Source organism: Oncorhynchus masou, chromosome 5 (genome assembly GCF_036934945.1).
Source record: "Oncorhynchus masou masou isolate Uvic2021 chromosome 5, UVic_Omas_1.1, whole genome shotgun sequence".
Lineage (NCBI taxonomy): Eukaryota > Metazoa > Chordata > Actinopteri > Salmoniformes > Salmonidae > Oncorhynchus > Oncorhynchus masou.
In genome coordinates, this window is record NC_088216.1 from 76,762,299 (window position 1) to 76,780,586 (window position 18,288).

Sequence of the window (18,288 nt, forward strand, 5' to 3'; positions counted from 1 at the left end):
AATGTCACATTATAAATCATGTTATTACTATTGATAAGGATATAAGAATATAATACAGATATAATCCATATTCAATTGACTATTCTGGGGCAGGGGACGAGGAAGGTGTGTATGTGTGAGCGTGTGTATGTATGCGGGTACTCTCGTGTGTGTGGTGTTGTGAAAGAAATGTGCAAATAGACATAGTACAATATTGCACATTTTTTCTAAAAGCTAAATACTAGGGGGATAGCCTACAGTCGTTTCACTGAATGTACATCCTCACTGCACAGGTAGTATAATTTTATGATTTGACCCCACCTCTACTGCATACCATATATGGATTGTGCCCACATTCCAAAGGCGGAGCTCATCATGCCACCTGTTTTTCTATGGAACTTTCGGCTGAAACGAAGGGCGGTTGACACCGGTAGTGCTCACAGCAGTTCGTCGATATTACGAGATCAGATCAGAGAGGAATTGCCGTCAAAAGTTTTTTTTAAATGGATTTCCGTCGTGTTACTTTTTATTCTTTGTTTTTGTATGTATTTATTAACCATATATTTATTACTCTTCACGCGAAAGAACGTACGTACTCCATTTTTCGTTCTAAAATGCGATTGTAAAGAGCCTTGCTTTGTGTTTTATGAGTTGGGGGATTGGGCTGTGACATGGTATTCTTGAAGTTTTGTAATATTCTTGCAATATTGTCTATATTACAGTGTTATACAGTCTTTTTAAACAGTCTTTTTCCTCCAATATTTATATTTTCTGTTCAATGTATTGCTTTTTCTATGATATTGTTGGCTATCTTTGCTACTTTAAACATGCAATAATGATACTTTTCATTATTCTTAATTTATACAACTTGGTAATGGTGGTATTTGATCATGATTTAAAGGAAGCAATTTTACTTCACAAAGAGGACTTGACACTGAAATTCCTTCAGATGAGAGTTGCTAGGTGATGCCATTGTTCATTCAAAGTTTTTAGTTTCAGTATCGGAGTGGACGGGGTCTTGTACTGACGGGAGAAGGGATGGGAGTGTAGGCTGTGATTGACTTGCATGGGTTCTTAGAGATGTTCCCAACAATTTTCACTCCCTTTATCATGCTATTTAACTTCCCATATTTTCCTCTGCCTTTTTCATGCAAACACGGGGGTTGAAGGACATAGTAATTCATAGTTTACTTAAATGGACATGGCTTATTTGATCAGATTCGTCATGCCAGGGCATGTCCTCTTGAAAGCCGTGGATGACGTTATATTGGGCCTATTTGATGAATCTAGGCCTGGCAATTTCTAGCAGGCTACTTTAATAATTGTTGGCTCAGAGAGACAAAGTAACGTTTATAATCCAGTTTACTTGTGGAGTACATCGCTTATTACACATGTTCAATTTCTTATAACACATAAGAACTTATGCCTATTATTTTCTAATGAAACAGCTCCTCAAATGAATTAAGAATGTTTACTAATAGTGCTTTTAAATGATCTCTGTAGAGGTGCTGCTGGATATGAAAGCGTCAGGAGGCGAGTTGGGATGGTTGACCTGGCCATATGAAGAAGGGGTGAGTAGTTACCATACCATATAGTGTCAAAATATAAGGATCGCAGTAGTCTAACCAGATGGATGGTCTACACATGATACACCAGATGGTGTGAAAAGTAGGCTAGATGTCACACAATGTAGATTCCAAGCCACATTTTGAATTGCACATTTTTGAAAGGTCACATGCAAGACATTCTCTCCGCTTTCATTCCTTCAGAACAGTTTTCTATGAAAGATGGAATGAGTAGCAGCTCACAAAGTTTTGGCAAAGCTAGCCTACACTGGTTTTAGAGCAACCCTTTCATAATACAACTATGAATGTCATAAAACGTCAGTGTAAGAGCTGCATCTGAATTTACAGGACAAAAGTACATTTTCTAACTGAAAATAGCCAACAGGTTGTCATCATTCCAACAATATTCCCCCAAAAACTTTTTGTTGTTGTTGCTGTGGTAATATACATTTGGGAGGTTCCTGTCAGACAAACTAAAACACAAGACTGATGGAAGGAGAAGGGAAGGGAGACTGGTTGGAGGGGGAGAGAGTTATTCCTCTATCTATAGTAGTGTGGTTGACGGTCTTAAAAAAGCAACAGGACGTGGTCAGCGTCAGTGCGCTAACTGCTGTTCTTTTGTTACCGTGAAGTTTACAGATGCATTGCATTCTCTACGTATTGGGTAGGATTCCCCCCTATTTTATGATGTTTGGTCTATTCTCATCAAACTTCCTCAAACTTATGAAACACATTTACATTTGACTTTGGAGTGGATGTTTTAATAATGCACTTTGTTCTTGATCTATATCTATCTTCTCTTCCTTCTCACACTTGGAATAAAGCACTCACTGTGCATGGTCCAATGAAATATGCCTTTATGGAAGCCATCTGAGGGGTTAAATGATTTCATGATGGTTATTCTTTTAAAGCCCTGTGCTTAATTAATGGATTCCTTAAATCTTGCTACCAGGCAAGCATTTACTTATTTTACCTCTCTTAAAACAGACTTAATCACAGCCAATATTGCTGCCATGTCTTTTCCATTAACTTATAAAAACTCCTTTAACTGCCATAATGCTTGGTATTCCACAAAAGTATTTGTTTTAGTTTTATGTCTGTGTCACACAGGCACCCACGTCAGTTCGTGGAAACCACACACGTAGTGAGCAATCCACGCGTCCAGACCAAATCCTTCCCTGGCGTGTGGTAGAAAAGTAGCAGGAAAGCTTGAGCAGTTTATAGGCTTCTCAGCAGGCAGACAGTTGGTTCATCAAACAGCAACTGATCCTTGACGAGAACATAATCCCCTTAATCTTATGCTCATTCTCTTAAAACCCGCTCTCTCCTTCCTTCACTTGTTGTTTCTTGCCCTGTACATTGTGTTAAACTAAACCTCTGTTCTCTCTCTGTTTCAGTGGGAGATAGTCCAGACAGTGGTAAATGGCTCACTCCTCTACACTTACAGTGTGTGTAACATCGACGCGGGTGAGCAGGACAACTGGCTCCGAACCACCTTCATCCAGGGGCGCCCAGGGAACACCCGTGTCTCTGTTGAGCTGCACTTCGTTGTGCGGGACTGCAACACCTTCGACGGCACCTCGCTCGCCTGCAAAGAGACCTTCAACCTGCACATGTTCGAGGCCGATGCCGACGTGGGCACCAGCTTCCATAAGGGCCAGTTCCGCAAAGTGGCCACCATCGCGTCGGACGAAATCACGCGGGGCCGCGGTGTGCTGAAGGTAAACGTGGAGACACGGACAATGGGCCCTCTATCCAGGAATGGCTTCTACTTGGCCTTCCAGGACATGGGAGCGTGTGTGGCACTGCTCTCTGTGAGGGTGTACTACAAGACTTGTCCGTCCACCGTGCAGAGCCTGGCCGCCTTCCCAGAGACGGTAACAGATGCCCTGAGGGAGGTGGAGGGAACATGTGTGCAGAACGCTGTGAGCCAGGCCACCCCACGCATCTACTGCACCGCTGAGGGAGAGTGGGTGGTGCCCGTGGGACAGTGCCAATGCCGCGGAGGCTATGAAGTTGTTGGAGACTCCTGCCAAGGTAAGACTACAGCCAGGCTTCATGTAATGCATCTCCCTGCAAACCCCAACCCCCTACCTGTTGTAATGTTGGGTGTTAGTTTTCAACAGCAGCTGTATTCACAGAAGTGCAAGGACTAACCACCACCCTGGCTGGGTTTTTAGAAATGACTGCACACTGTGCACAAGAATGTTAATTGGGATTTCAAACACCTCACAGACATGAATGTTAATTGTGATTTAAAACATCTCAGACACATGAATGTTAATTTTGATTTCAAACACCTCACAGACATGAATGTTAGTTGTGATTTAAAACATCTCAGAGACATGAATGTTAATTGGGATTTCAAACACCTCACAGACATGAATGTTAATTGGGATTTCAAACACCTCACAGACATGAATGTTAATTGGGATTTCTAACACCTCACAGACATGAATGTTAATTGAGATTTCAAACACCTCACAGACATGAATGTTAATTGGGATTTCAAACACCTCACAGACATGAATGTTAATTGGGATTTCAAACACCTCACAAACAAAAATAAAAGCAGGTCAGGTGTAGAATGATTTACAGGAATGAATGTAGACAAAACAGTGTAAGGTATTTGGACATGTTTTTGTTTGTTTTGACAGCAATGTCAAGAGATGTTTAGGATTGTAACACTATTTCCAAACATGATATGGGAGAGGGACTGCATGTGGGAGAATGTGGCAGAGGTACAAGGCAAAAGGGAATTTTGGGGAAGTTTCGACTGCTGTAAAGAGCACTCCTGGTCATGAATGATTCTACCTGGCCAACATTTTCTTTCCACTGTGTTTGTCTCTCAGGACTTAGAAATGGGGTGGGGTGAGGAGGATACTGTTTTATGGACAATGAAAATTGTACGAGGGAAATCTGTTGTAGACTATAGGGGCATGAGGCGTAAAAGTTTGTAGTTTAAGTAGGAATGTTGTTTAAGAATGTTCAAATACATATAATCCAGATACATCTGTTTGTTTGAGGCAAGGGGACTGGTAGAGAGGCATTTGGTTTTTTAATGTTGTAGTTGAGAAACACAGAGTACAACTCGATGGAACACATTGCAGTAATGAATTGAAATGTAAATGATTGTTTGCTCACATTGTTTGTATGAAAGTTGCCATGTCTTTGGTATTCTGGGGTGTGGTGTGATGAGCTATCAGGAGGAAACTGGAAAGGAGGGGGGGAGGGAGGGAGGAACATTACATTACTTTATGCTCAGTGAACTGGGGATTTCTGAAAGGAATTTGTTCACCCCCACGTCCCCTCCCGTACTGATTGGCTAAGGAGAGCCATGTGACTTGATGTGCCAGCTGAAGAGTACCTGAGCAGTGTGTCTTCTCCACACAGCTATTTGTGTGCGTCCATAGCCATGGCTGAGGTGAACCACAGATTACAGGGACTGTGCCGTCACGCCCATCTCAGTCAGGAAGGTTATACTGAGTCAGTCTGTGGTTTATGACGGGACAAGAGGCTCCCTTGTTGAAGCCAGTGATCCCGGTCACCTTGGGTGGTATAATTACTTGGATTGTATCCCTTTGACTCCCTATTACAGTAAAATATAGCCAATAGGCTAGGCAACCAGGTTAGCTCATAGATCAGGGATCATCAACTAACTGAACAAAATATAAACGTAACATGTAAAGTGTTTGTCCCATGTTTTATGAACTGAAATAAAAGATCCCAGACATTTTTCTATACGCACAAAAAGCTTATTTCTCAAAAATATATTGTGCGCAAATTTGTTAACATCCCTGTTAGTGAGCATTTCTCCTTTGCCAAAGATAATCCATCCACCTGACAGGTGTGGCATATCAAGAAGCTGATTAAACAGCAAGATCAATACACAGGTGCACCTTGTACTGTGGACAATTAAAGGACACTCTAAAATGTGCAGTTTTGTCACACAACACAATGCCATATATGTCTCAAGTTTTGAGGGAGTGTGAATTTGGCATACTGAGTACAGGAATGTCCACCAGAGCGGTTGCCAGAGAATTTAATGTTAATTTCTCTACCATAAGCCGACTCCAACGTCGTTTTAGAGAATTGAATGACCCCAAGCATACAGCCAATGCAATGCTGAAATGGTTTCAGAACAAGAATGTGAAAGTCCCTTTGTGTCCCAGCCAAAGCCCAGACTGGAAGTGAAAATGTGTGGAAAGACTTGAAGATGAGGTTTAGCGCCGCTCCCCATCTAACTTATGAGAGCTTAAAATCCCCAATTCCAGATGTGTCTCTTGTGGATACAGACATACCCAAGACGACTCAAAGCTGTAATCGCCGACAAAGGTGCTTCTACAATGTATTGACTCAGGGGTGTGAATACTTATGTAAATGAGACATTTATGTATTTCATTTTCAAAACATTTCTAAAATATCTAAAAACTGGGGGCCAAACCCAGCCCGCAGGCCACCAGTTAGGGAACCCTGTCATAGATTGTTATGTTGTTACCGTACTACATTAAAGAGACATTTACATTTATCTTAACATTGAGAAAGTATTCCACCATACCATAGCTCCAAGCCTGAGGAAGGGTAACCTGAAGGGTCTGATAGTTCCAGGCAAAGGGGAAGGCCAAGCTCAGGAATGTTCCATGTCCAGAACCGCTGTCAGTGCTGCTGTGAATCGCATTACAAGAGACATGCCAAACAGAAGATCTATTTAAAAAATACATTATTGATGCAATTTCAATGTTGTTTGAGTTTCTTTGTGTATCATCACATTTGCTTGAGATGATTTTACTGCAACACTGCTCACTGCATCCAAGCTTCTTGACATAGGCATTTCAAAGAGCTGTCAGTCAAGGTGAGCTCATGAATATAAGCTCTCCACCACTCAGCCTGTCTTTTCAAACTTCCTGATAGTAAGCCATGAGAGAGAAATGCCTTTTTACCTCAAATATTTCAGCATTTCTACCAAAAAAAAATATTATGGGTGATATTTTAGTCACTCAAAAGGCCATTTTACATGGGAATGACTGTTCGGGACCTTTAAAAAATATTTTCACAGTTGAATTCGGAAGTTTACATACACTCAGTTTTCACAATTCCTGACAATTAATCCTAGTAAAAATTCCCTGTCTTAGGTCAGTTAGGATCACCACTTCATTTTAAGAATGTGAAATGTCAGAATAATAGTAGAGAGAATTATCACATTCCCAGTGGGTCAGAAGTTTACATACACTCAATTAGTATTTGGTAGCATTGCCTTTAAATTGTTTAACTTGGGTCAAACGTTTCAGGTAGCCTTCCACAAGCTTCCCACAATAAGTTGGGTGAATTTTGGCTCATTCCTCCTGACAGAGCTGGTGTAACTGAGCCAGATTTGTAGGCCTCCTTGCTCGCACACGCTTTTTCAGTTCTGCCCACAAATTTTCTATGGGGGGATTGAGGTCAGGGCTTTGTGATGGCCACTCCAATACCTTGACTTAGTTGTCCTTATGCCATTTTGCCACAACTTTGGAAGTATGCTTGGCGTCATTGTCCATTTGGAAGACCCATTTGTGACCAGGCTTTAACTTTGGGACAGATGTATTGAGATGATGCTTCAATAAATCCACATCTCTCTCCTCATGATGCCATCTATTTTGTGAAGTGCACCAGTCCCTCCTGCAGCAAAGCACCCCCACAGCATGATGCTGCCACCCCTGTACTTCACGGTTGGGATGGTGTTCTTCGGCTTGCAAGACTCCCCCTTTTTCCTCCAAATATAACGATGGTCATTATGGCCAAACAGTTCTATTTTTGTTTCATCAGACCAGAGGACATTTTTCCAAAAAGTACTATCTTTGTCCCCATGTGCAGATGCGAACCATAGTCTGGCTTTTTTATGGCAGTTTTGGAGCAGTGTCTTCTTCCTTGCTGAGCAGCCTTTCAGGTTATGTCGATATAGGACTCGTTTTTACTGTGGATATAGATACTTTTGTACCTGTTTCCTCCAGCATGTTCACAAGGTCCTTTGCTGTTGTTCTGGGATTGATTTGCACTTTTCGCGCCAAAGTACCTTCATCTCTAGGAGACAGAACGTGTCTCCTTCCTGAGCGGTATGACGGTTGCGTGGTCCCATGGTGTTTATACTTGCATACTATTGTTTGTACAGATGAACGTGGTACCTTCAGGCATTTGGAAATTGCTCCCAAAGATGAACCGGACTTGTGGAGGTCTATAATCTTTTGATTTTTCCATGATGTCAAGTAAAGAGGCACTGAGTTTGAAGGTAGGCCTTGAAATACATCCACAGGTACACCTCCAATTGACTCAAATGATGTCAATTAGGTCATCAGAAGCTTCTAAAGACATGACATCATTTTCTGGAATTTTCCAAGCTGTTAAAAGGCACAGTAAACTTAGTGTATGTAAACTTCTGACCCACTGGAATTGTGATACAGTGAAATAAACAATTGTTGGAAAAATTGTTGGAAAAAAACAAAGTAGATGTCCTAACCGACTTGCCAAAACTATAGTTTGTTAACAAGATGTTTGTGGAGTGGTTGAAAAACTAGTTTTAATGACTTTTATATATATATATATATATATATATATATATATATATATATATATATATATATTAGAAGAGGACAGACAGAAAAGACTCAAACAGGCTTGACATGACAAACTTGTTCAGTTCATTATTATACTAATTTATAATACTGAGTCATATCCTAATTCTCTGTGCAGTCAAGCAGAAACACATTCCTGTCAATGGCAAGGGATTTATGTCTCTAAAGGTCCAGAGAATATGTTCTGGGAACGAGGAAGTAAAGGGGAAGGTTGGGCCAGGATGACTCAAATAAGATGGTTGTTCGTGACTAAGTATGAAGTCATTAGGGAGGGTAGTTGGTGGTGAGTGGACAGTTGGCGGGCGCATTGGTCAGTTAGATGTGTGGAACTGCCAGGAACATAGTTAATTTAGGCAAGGGGCGGCAGGTAGCCTAGTGGTTAGAGCGTTGGACTAGTAACTGAAAGGTTGCAAGATGAAATCCCCAAGGTAAAAATCTGGTGTTCTACCCCTGAACAAGGCAGTTAACTTAACCCACTGTTTCTAGGCCATCATTGAAAATAAGAATTTGTTCTTAACTGACTTGCCTAGTTAAATAAAGGTTTAAAAAACGTTGTCAAGAGGATTAGTGTGGAGCAAAAGGACAGCTGTTTGCAAATGATATGCCACATGCAATGAGCTCCTTGTTCCCACTCATTAGAACAATGGGCTGACACAGAGATCAAAACATAGATGAGATTAACAGATACATTACTGCCTCCACCACTCCATTCACAAAGAGCACTGCCGTATCCAAAGGGACTGACCAGGACAATGTGAGCCATTATTTCAGGTCCCACTTTCAGTCAGATATTTTTATTTTATTTCTTTAGTTTTTAAGAAAATGCAATTCATCAATAACAAACAACCACATTAATGTGTAATAATTCTGTTTAATTCATTTTTTAGTCTTGTAAAGTTTCACTCGTTGAGATTCAAACATTCTCAGAGTAATCTTGAAAGAGTGCGGTCACTGATATATACAGCGCAATGCCACCATTTTAGGGCTCTAATGAATAAACACAACATATTTATGGAACCACTCAGTCCAATCCCAGTCACAATAGATGAATAGTGGTAGGGGTCCTTTGATACTTGGCAGGAGTCCTGTTGCTCCTTCTCCAGATGAAACAGGCTAGCCCCCTTTTCTTATGCGTTCGTAGCACTATACACCCCTACACTCCCAGAGTGATTCCCCAGAGAGAACTTCTGTTGGTACTTGCGACCCTAACCCATCCCCCATCCATCTATTCTTCTCAATCCCCCCTACTCAAACTCAAAACTCATCTCCATTGTTCTATTGTGGGGCTGGATGTTATGCAGCGGTCCTTCTGCCATGTTGGTTAAGTCACTGGCAGATCCCTCTTGTCCATCACAGGTCACCCTCTTCACTATAAGAGGCCTGATGAAAGACTTATCCCCTGGGGAGACATTAGAATAAAGGGTGAGAGAGAGGAGATCGCTTCTTAAAGTAAACATTCACATCGATTCTCCTAAAAAATGTGTATTGATTTAGGCTCCAACAACACGGTCGGTCAACAACACCTCCCCTTTAGCAGTTCTACTTCCTCCAGACTTCCTCTCCCTTGCTCCATCCTTGCATGTTGTCATTTGTCACCGGAGGAAGGAAGGAAGTACAGTTTCAGACTTGCAATCCTTGCATCCTGGTTTCTGTCCAATACAAACACGCACACACACACACACGTTCCGGAATGGAAGGTACATTTTTTCTTCATATCCTCCAGGTCAGTTGAATATCTTCAGCAGTACCCATTTTGCTGTTTCCGTTAGGCTCCTCAGACAATACCCACACCAGCATTCACAGTGCTGATTTTGGAGTTCAAAGGGAAAGGTTGTACAGAGTGAACATCTGCTATGTTGAGTGTTTCCGTGGCATCCGGTTGACTGTCAGTGGAACTTGAGAATGGAACTTGAGGCGCAAAGGACAAGTGGAGGCAAATCGTCCGGAAAATCCCATTCCATTCTGTTAAAATACAAAGCCTCAGTGATTACAGTTTAACCACAGCCTGAGTTTCCTGTCAAGCCCCAGGGGACTGACAGAGATATCTTTTTAATGTATTGTAACTCAATCACACACTCTTTCCCTCGTGTACGTGTGGATACTAATAATCCTATAACTAATAAGCATCCTCCTGTTTCCTTCAGTGTGTGCGCCAGGCTCCTTTAAAGACTCTGTGTCCAGTGAGTCCTGTGAGGTTTGTCCTGAGAATACTGAGCCATCCACAGCCGGCGCCCTCCTGTGTCCATGTATGGAGGGATTCTACCGCTCCCCATCAGACCCTCTTATGTCAGCCTGCTCTGGTAAGAACAATGGCCAGATAGTCAGCTACAGCCAGGCCTATCACTAACAAAGGATTAGCCAATTCTACAGCCACTCCTTATTTTATCCTGTGTCCTCATAGGCTATACTGTCTTTATGTCATCATCATTGTTGATAGAGGGATCTGAGCGTTCTTCATCTGGTGTATTAACATTTGGAATGTCTCACAATAACTTGTCTACTTTCTGCCTCCTCCTTTAGCCCCACCCAGCTCCCCTCGTGACCTGGCCTCCACCACTCTGTCAGCGGACGGCAGGCTGCAGCTGTCCTGGAGCCCCCCACTGGTGACAGGAGGCCGCCGGGACATCTGCTACAGCGTGGTGTGTGAGCGCTGCACCGGGGCCCTGTGTGTGCCCTGTGGGGAGAAGGTCCGCTTCCAGCCCGACCCCACGGACCTCCAGGACACCGTGGTGACTGTTAGCCAGTTGGAGCCCCACCTCAACTACACGTTCACTGTAGAGGCCCACAGCGGAGTGTCTCAGTACAGCAGCCAGAGACCCAGCAGCACCATCACCACCGCTCTGCACTTCACTGATCCCCCCAAGGTGACGTCCATCCGTCTGGAAGAGCGGAGCCCCACCAGTCTGTCTCTGTCCTGGGCTCTGTCCAGCCGAGCACCATCCCATATCACCCACCGCTACGAACTCATGTACCGCAGGAAGGTAAGACAGACAACTACACTCCTCCCTCTCTCTTCTATCCAGGTCAGTCACACATTAAACACAACATATATATGATAGTATTAGTATATCTCTATAGTGAATCCCCTCTCAATGCTCCTCTCTCTCCCTGTCCCATGCAGGAGGACGACAGTGAGCGTGATGTCACCACATACACAGTCCTGGTTCTGGACAAGAGTACGGTGCAGATCAGTGACCTCTCCCCTGACACGGCCTACGTGTTCAGAGTCCAGGCTCTCAGCCCTGAGAGAAACCCAGGTGGATACAGCATGAAGCATGTGTTCAAAACCTTGCCCATTGGTAAGTGTGGCCCTAGAGACACCACACTGTTCGTCTCTAATATTCAGGCAAGACGTTTTAAAATGTGTCTGTGGTTGTGTTTCAGCAGAGTCTCAGGTCCAGAACTACACAGGGGTCATGGGAGCTGTAGTAGGAGGAGGAATCATGCTGCTCGTCGTTGTAGTCCTTCTACTGCTGCACAAACGGTTAGAACACACTAATCCTATCATATCCCTCTGTCCTAAGATGTAGTTCACATTTGGTATCCCTCTGTCCATTTCAGTAATTTAGCAGATGCTCTTATCCAAAGTGACTTACAGTTAGTGCATTCATCTTAAGATAACTATGTGGGACAACCCCACACTGTATCTCAGTCATAGTGAGTAAATGCTTTTCTTAATAAGCTGATTGAGAATGTAATGCCATGTCATCTCTAAGAGGGTTTTTATCAGTAACAGCCAGAGTAGCTGTTAAAAACTGTAACTGTGGCTGACTGGGTCTGTGGCTGAAGATGATCCTGCCCTTACTGATATGACAGCCTGTCTGTATATACGAGTATAGGACGAGTCAACAACATTATCTGGATATGAGTTAACAGAATATGAACGTTTAAAAGTGAGATGTTCACTGGGCAGTTTAATGATACCTTACATAATAAGAATGTCTTAACATTGCATATTGTCTGGCCAATCATAATAGTGACTTTGCTTCCTAACAGGAGAATGAACTACCGTCATAGACAGGGATCAGAGGACCCCTACTTCTTCAGCACAGGTAGGAATCACAGCATCCAAGAAATACACTACATGACCAAAAGTATGTGGACACCGGCTCATCGAACATCTCATTCCAAAATCATGGGCATTAATATGGAGTTGGTCCCCCCTTTGCTGCTATAACAGCCTATACTCTTCTGGGAAGGCTTTCCACTAGATGTTGGAACATTGCTGCTGGGACTTCCAATCTGCCACAAGACCATTATTGAGTTTCGGCACTGATGTTGGGCGATTAGGCCTGGCTTGCAGTCGGCGTTCTAATTCATCCGAAAGGTGTTCGATGGGGTTGAGATCAGGGCTTTGAGCAGGCCAGTCAAGTTTCACACCGATCTCAACAAACCATTTCTGTATGGACCTCGCTTTGTGCACGGGGGCATTGTCATGCTGAAAGAGGAAAGGGCTTTCCCCAAACTGTTGCAATGAAAAATAGCCCCAGGCCATTATTCCTCCTCCACCAAACTTTACAGTTGGCACTTTGCATTGGGGCAGGTAGCATTCTCCTGGCATCCACTAAACGCAGATTCGTCCGTCGGACTGCCAGATGATTCATCACTCCAGAGAACGAGTTTCCACTGCACCAGAGTCCAATGGCGGCGGAGAAATTTGACTAACAGACTTGTTGGAAAGGTGGCATCCTATGACGGTGCCACGTCGAAAGTCACTGAGCTCTTCAGTAAGGCCATTCTACTGCCAATGTTTGTCTATGGACATTGAATTGCTGTGTGCTTGATTTTATGCACCTGTCAGCAACGAGTGTGGCTGAAATAGCAAAATCCACTTATTTTAAGGGGTGTCCACATACTTTTGTATATATAGTCAAATTCCCTCTATTGGAACAGCGATGTGCATTACCAAAGAGATTATCTCCCATCTTCAATCTCCTCCTTGACTAATTGTCATTCACACTTTCTCAGATCAACTGAAGCCCCTGAAGACCTACGTTGACCCACACATGTACGAGGACCCCAACACTGCTATCCTGAAGTTTGCCAGCGAGATTCATCCCAGTCTTGTCACTAAGCAAAAAGCCATCGGAGCAGGTAAATGTCAAACTAGTTTACAGTAATATTTTGAACAAATCTCATCGATCTCCTCCCCCAAGAAGAATGCTATGAATTCATATTATTCTCTGTGTGTTTCTGTTTCACAGGAGAGTTTGGGGAAGTGTACCGTGGTGTGATGAAGGCTCCAAGGAGAGGAGAGGTAGCGGTAGCCATCAAGACATTGAAGCCAGGCTACACAGAGAAGCAGAAGCAGGATTTCCTTAGTGAAGCCAGCATCATGGGCCAGTTCTCCCACCAGAACATCATCCGCCTGGAGGGAGTCATCACCAAGTGTGAGTTCCTGCTCTCAGACACTGTGTCTCAAATGACAGCCTCTACTGATTCACTGAATAGTCATTTATTGTCAGGTGTGTGCGTACTGGTAGCAAAGTCAGGTGCAGGAGAGCAGAGAGCTGTGAACAGGAACACACTGTCAGGAGAAACCAACAGACGGACGCAACTGCGTCAAAACCTCCAGCCCATAGGCAAAAGTGCAAAACAGTCACAATAATTTATGTTTAACAATAAACATCTTTGTCAACAACACGGTATAAGCAAACCAGTCTGGCGCGTCAACAATTAACACGTAACACAAACAATTTCACACAAAGACATGAGGGGGAACAGAGGAATAAATACATGCAGTGTGATTGGGGAATGAAAACCAGGTGTACAAGACAAAACAAATGGATACATTAAAAATGGAACAGCGATGGCTAGAAAGCCGGTAACTTCAACTGCCGAACGTCGCCAGAACAAGGAGAGGAGCCGACTTCGGCCGAAGTCGTGACATTTAGTTGTTATTATTAAGTTATTTACTTTATAACATCCCCTATTTCCCATCTCCACCATACTGTGCCTCTTTTGTTGACATGAAGTACTACATTTGTACCTTTTTATAATTTTCTTCAAGCAGTCAAGCATGCCATGATTGTGACAGAATACATGGAGAATGGAGCGCTTGACAACTATCTAAAGGACCATGATGGGGAGATTTCCTCGTACCAGCTGGTGGGCATGCTGCGTGGCATCGCGGCCGGCATGAAGTACCTCTCTGACATGAGCTATGTTCACCGAGACCTGGCCGCCCGCAACGTTCTGGTCAACAGCAACCTGGAGTGCAAGGTGTCTGACTTCGGCCTGTCCCGCGTGCTGGAAGACGATCCTGAGGGCACCTACACCACCAGCGTGAGTCAAACATCCATTGTACTGATATTAATGTATGCAAACAGTGGGGGTATTACTATGCACTTAGTAGCCTTCCTATGTCTTTACTTATAATTGGTTACAAATGATCGGTGATGTTGACAGACACTCACTCTGCCTCCTAAACCTTTACATTAGTAATAGCCATGCCTCTAGTGAATACATTCCCTTCAGTCTCATTCGTATGATTAGTTATTGTTGCTGTTCCTTCAGGGAGGGAAGATCCCCATCCGCTGGACCGCCCCAGAGGCTATTGCCTACAGGAAGTTCACCTCGGCCAGCGACGTGTGGAGCTTCGGCATAGTCATGTGGGAAGTCATGGCCTTTGGAGAACGACCCTACTGGGACATGAGCAACCATGAGGTAGACCCTACTGGGACATGAGAAACCATGAGGTAGACCCTACTAGGACATGAGCAACCATGAGGTAGACCCTACTGGGACATGAGAAACCATGAGGTAGACCCTACTGGGACATGAGCAACCATGAGGTAGTCCTACTGGGACATGAGCAACCATGAGGTAGACCCTACTGTGACAGAAGCAACCATGAGGTAGACCCTACCGGGACAGAAGCAACCATGAGGTAGTCCTACTGGGACATGAGAAACCATGAGGTAGACCCTACTGGGACATGAGCAACCATGAGGTAGACCCTACTGGGACAGGAGCAACCATGAGGTAGGCCCTATTGGGACATGAGCAATAATGAGGTAGACCCTACTGGGACATGAGCAACCATGAGGTAGTCCTACTGGGACATGAGCAACCATGAGGTAGACCCTACTGGAACATGAGCAACCATGAGGTAGACCCTACTGGGGCATGAGCAACCATGAGGTAGACCATACTGGGATATGAGCAAACATGAGGTAGACCTTACACTTCATCTGTCACATTTCCTTCACTCCCTTCCCTGTTTTATGGAAATAACAGAGCGCTGTAGGTCTGGGTAAACACAAGGCCTCTGTGATGCATCATCTCTGGGTATTTATCCTGGGTGGAGTGTTTAAAACAACCCACTAAGGGCCTCTAAGTCAAAATAGTTCCCACAGTCCTCTTCACATAAAACTGTTAGTGCCCACATGCACAACACATAATCTTACAGTCTGTTGGTCTAGAACATAAACACTAGCTCTGTGAGACATGGTCTAAACCCCGCTTCTTCCTCAGGTGATGAAGGCCATTAACGAGGCCTTCCGGCTGCCTGCACCCATGGACTGTCCATCCACCGTTTACCAGCTGATGCTGCAGTGTTGGCTGCAGGACCGCTCCAAACGACCTCGCTTCCCAGACATCGTCAACATCCTGGACAAACTGCTCCGGAGCCCAGAATCTCTGAAAACCATTGCTTACTTTGATCCCCGGTAAGATGCGAATGAATGAAGCTGATTTCCCCTGGACGTGACAGTTGATTTTTTTCAATCACATACTGTGAATATAGCATTTACTTACCAATCTATTTCCCCGTTTCTTCCATACAGTGTGTCCATCCGACTCCCCAGCACCAGTGGCTGTGACGGCTCCCCCTTCAGGTCTGTGCCGGAATGGCTGGAGTCCATCAAGATGAGCCAGTACACTGAGAGCTTTGCCTGCGCTGGAATCACAACCATGGATCAGGTGCTATCCATGAGGCATGAGTAAGTACTACACACATACAGTAACCATGCACCAGCCTCACCACATTACATGAGCTTAGTAGGGACACTGCCACATTTGAAAAATACAGTAAGAGTATTCAGATCTTTGTTAAGCATTTGTTGTCCGGTATGCCACACTCATCTATGGAATGCAACACTCTCATTCATCAAATGCCCTTCCCTCATACCATTCCTCACTGCCCCACCCTATATAGCACCACTGGCTGTATCATGTCCGAGTAGGAAGTTTCAAATGCAATCATATTTTATCATGTGCTACCTATTGGTTTGAATGTGAAACCTTTTCCTAACAGCTCCTGTCTCTATCTTTCTTCTCTCTCAGGGACATCAGGAACATTGGCGTGCGGTTACCAGGTCACATGAAGAGAATCGCCTATAGCATCGTTGGACTTAAAGACCAGACCAGCTCACTCAGTGTTTGCAGTACAGTGTTTGCAGTGTGAGACCCCCAATTTGAGATTCCCCAAAATAGGACTGCACTGACCACCTTATTCCACTGTCACATTGAATAGGGAAATGGAACAAGTTGGGTTGAACATGTAGTAATAATGGCTGAGCTACGCTGCTTTAGACTGGTCAGTGGCATGACTGAAGAGGACCTTGCCTGCCAGACACAGAAAAGACGGGCATGTAAAACCATTACGTCAGTCCTCCATGACAAGAGACCCTGAGAGATGTGGTTAAAGGAGAAGTAATGCATCATATATAAATAATTTTTTTATATTATCAAGTATGGAAATATAATTTCAGATAGGAAACGACAGGCTTTGTATGAAGCTGTATGAGACCTGAGACTGGAAGTCTGAAAAACAAAAGACATTCAAGCTTAAGGCACTCCAGGACTGGGTCTACCTCCTCCTCAAGCACTCACTTATTCCTCTAGTCACTTCTGGACTTATGAGTTTCATAAAGATTTGAGGCTTTGACGTAACAGATAGATGAGAATGCCAATCTACTCAAATGACAGGTCTTCTGAATTATTCCAGTCAGGTCAAGAAATCAAATACTTTTTCTTTCTTTTTGATTTTGTAGGTTCCATCCTGTCTGCAATCCACCTCATACTTTTCTCTCATACATTTTGAAATAGTATTTTTCTTTAGTTTACAGTTCGTCTCCATCTACTCTTAGTGGTTCTTCCATTATTATTTAATATTTATTTTATATTTATTGTATTTTTTAAATTAATGACACTGCTCTGGCACGTTTTTAGAAATGTAGTTTTCTGTTTCAATAAAATCATTGTTTCCTTGTAGCAGAAAGGAAACATAGCAGAAAATAATATGAACTACTGTACATTGTAGTTATACTATTTATTCACTGGATTCTCAACATAGCTCACTAATATCTACTGCTGTACATATCATTCTAGGTATATATATTTTGTGTAAATATGGATAGATTGCATTAGGATTACTAATACAATTTTGTTTGGGTTCACTGGATTCGTTTTGATATTTATGATTTCTTGTATCTGATTATTATTTGTGTGCTTGTTTGACTTTTTGCATTGTTAAGGAGCTAGAAACAAGCATTTCAGCACATGAAACATTTCGATTTGATTAAAAAAATACAGGCAAGAAAAAAATGTTTGAAATAAAATAAAAAACCTTGACAACCACCCTCCAGTTGGCGATAAGCACAGTCAGCTTCGATGTCAGTTAGTGACTACCATTGCAGTCTGGAATGTTCCATCTCTACTCTACTGTACTTCATCACATATGTATCATCTGTTACTGAGCCCCTGCTAAATTCATTCTCGCTGTATCTCGGGCTCAATATGAATTCCTCTTCAATTAATTGTTCACTTGCAATTTTGAGTAGGACAGTAATTACAATGTCTCTAAATGTAAGACACATCTATACTGAATAAAAATATAAACGCAACATGTAATGTGTTAGTTCCATGTTTCAAAAGCTGAAATAAAAAACAAAAAGCTTATTTCTCTCACAATGTGCACAAATTTGTTTACATTCATGTTAGTGAGCATTTATTCCTTTGTCAAGATAATCCAACCACTTGACAGGTGTGGCATATCAAGAAGCTGATTAAACAGCATGATCATTACACAGGTGCACCTTGTGCTGTGGGACAATATAAGGCCACTAAAATGTGCAGTTGTGTCATAACACAATGCCAGATGTCTCAAGTTGAGGGAGCATGCAATTGCAATGCTG

The 18,288-nt window shown here is 43.1% G+C and overlaps 1 protein-coding gene across 2 annotated transcripts; it reads left to right on the forward strand.

Moving 5' to 3' along the window:
* The first annotated feature begins 400 nt into the window (after window positions 1-400).
* LOC135540287 (ephrin type-A receptor 2-like) lies at window positions 401-18,036 on the forward strand. Of its 2 annotated transcripts, none has more exons than XM_064966849.1 (15): window positions 401-567; window positions 1,483-1,550; window positions 2,942-3,581; window positions 10,294-10,449; window positions 10,670-11,130; window positions 11,271-11,448; window positions 11,534-11,633; window positions 12,146-12,201; window positions 13,118-13,243; window positions 13,354-13,539; window positions 14,163-14,434; window positions 14,666-14,815; window positions 15,626-15,819; window positions 15,937-16,092; window positions 16,436-18,036. In XM_064966849.1, the coding sequence occupies exons 1-15, from the start codon at window positions 483-485 to the stop codon at window positions 16,554-16,556; spliced, it is 2,949 nt and encodes a 982-aa protein (XP_064822921.1). In that variant the 5' UTR covers window positions 401-482; the 3' UTR covers window positions 16,557-18,036. The 2 variants fall into 2 exon arrangements, with proteins under 2 accessions (XP_064822921.1, XP_064822922.1); XM_064966850.1 differs by having other exon boundaries at window positions 11,537-11,633.
* Window positions 18,037-18,288: the final 252 nt, after the last annotated feature.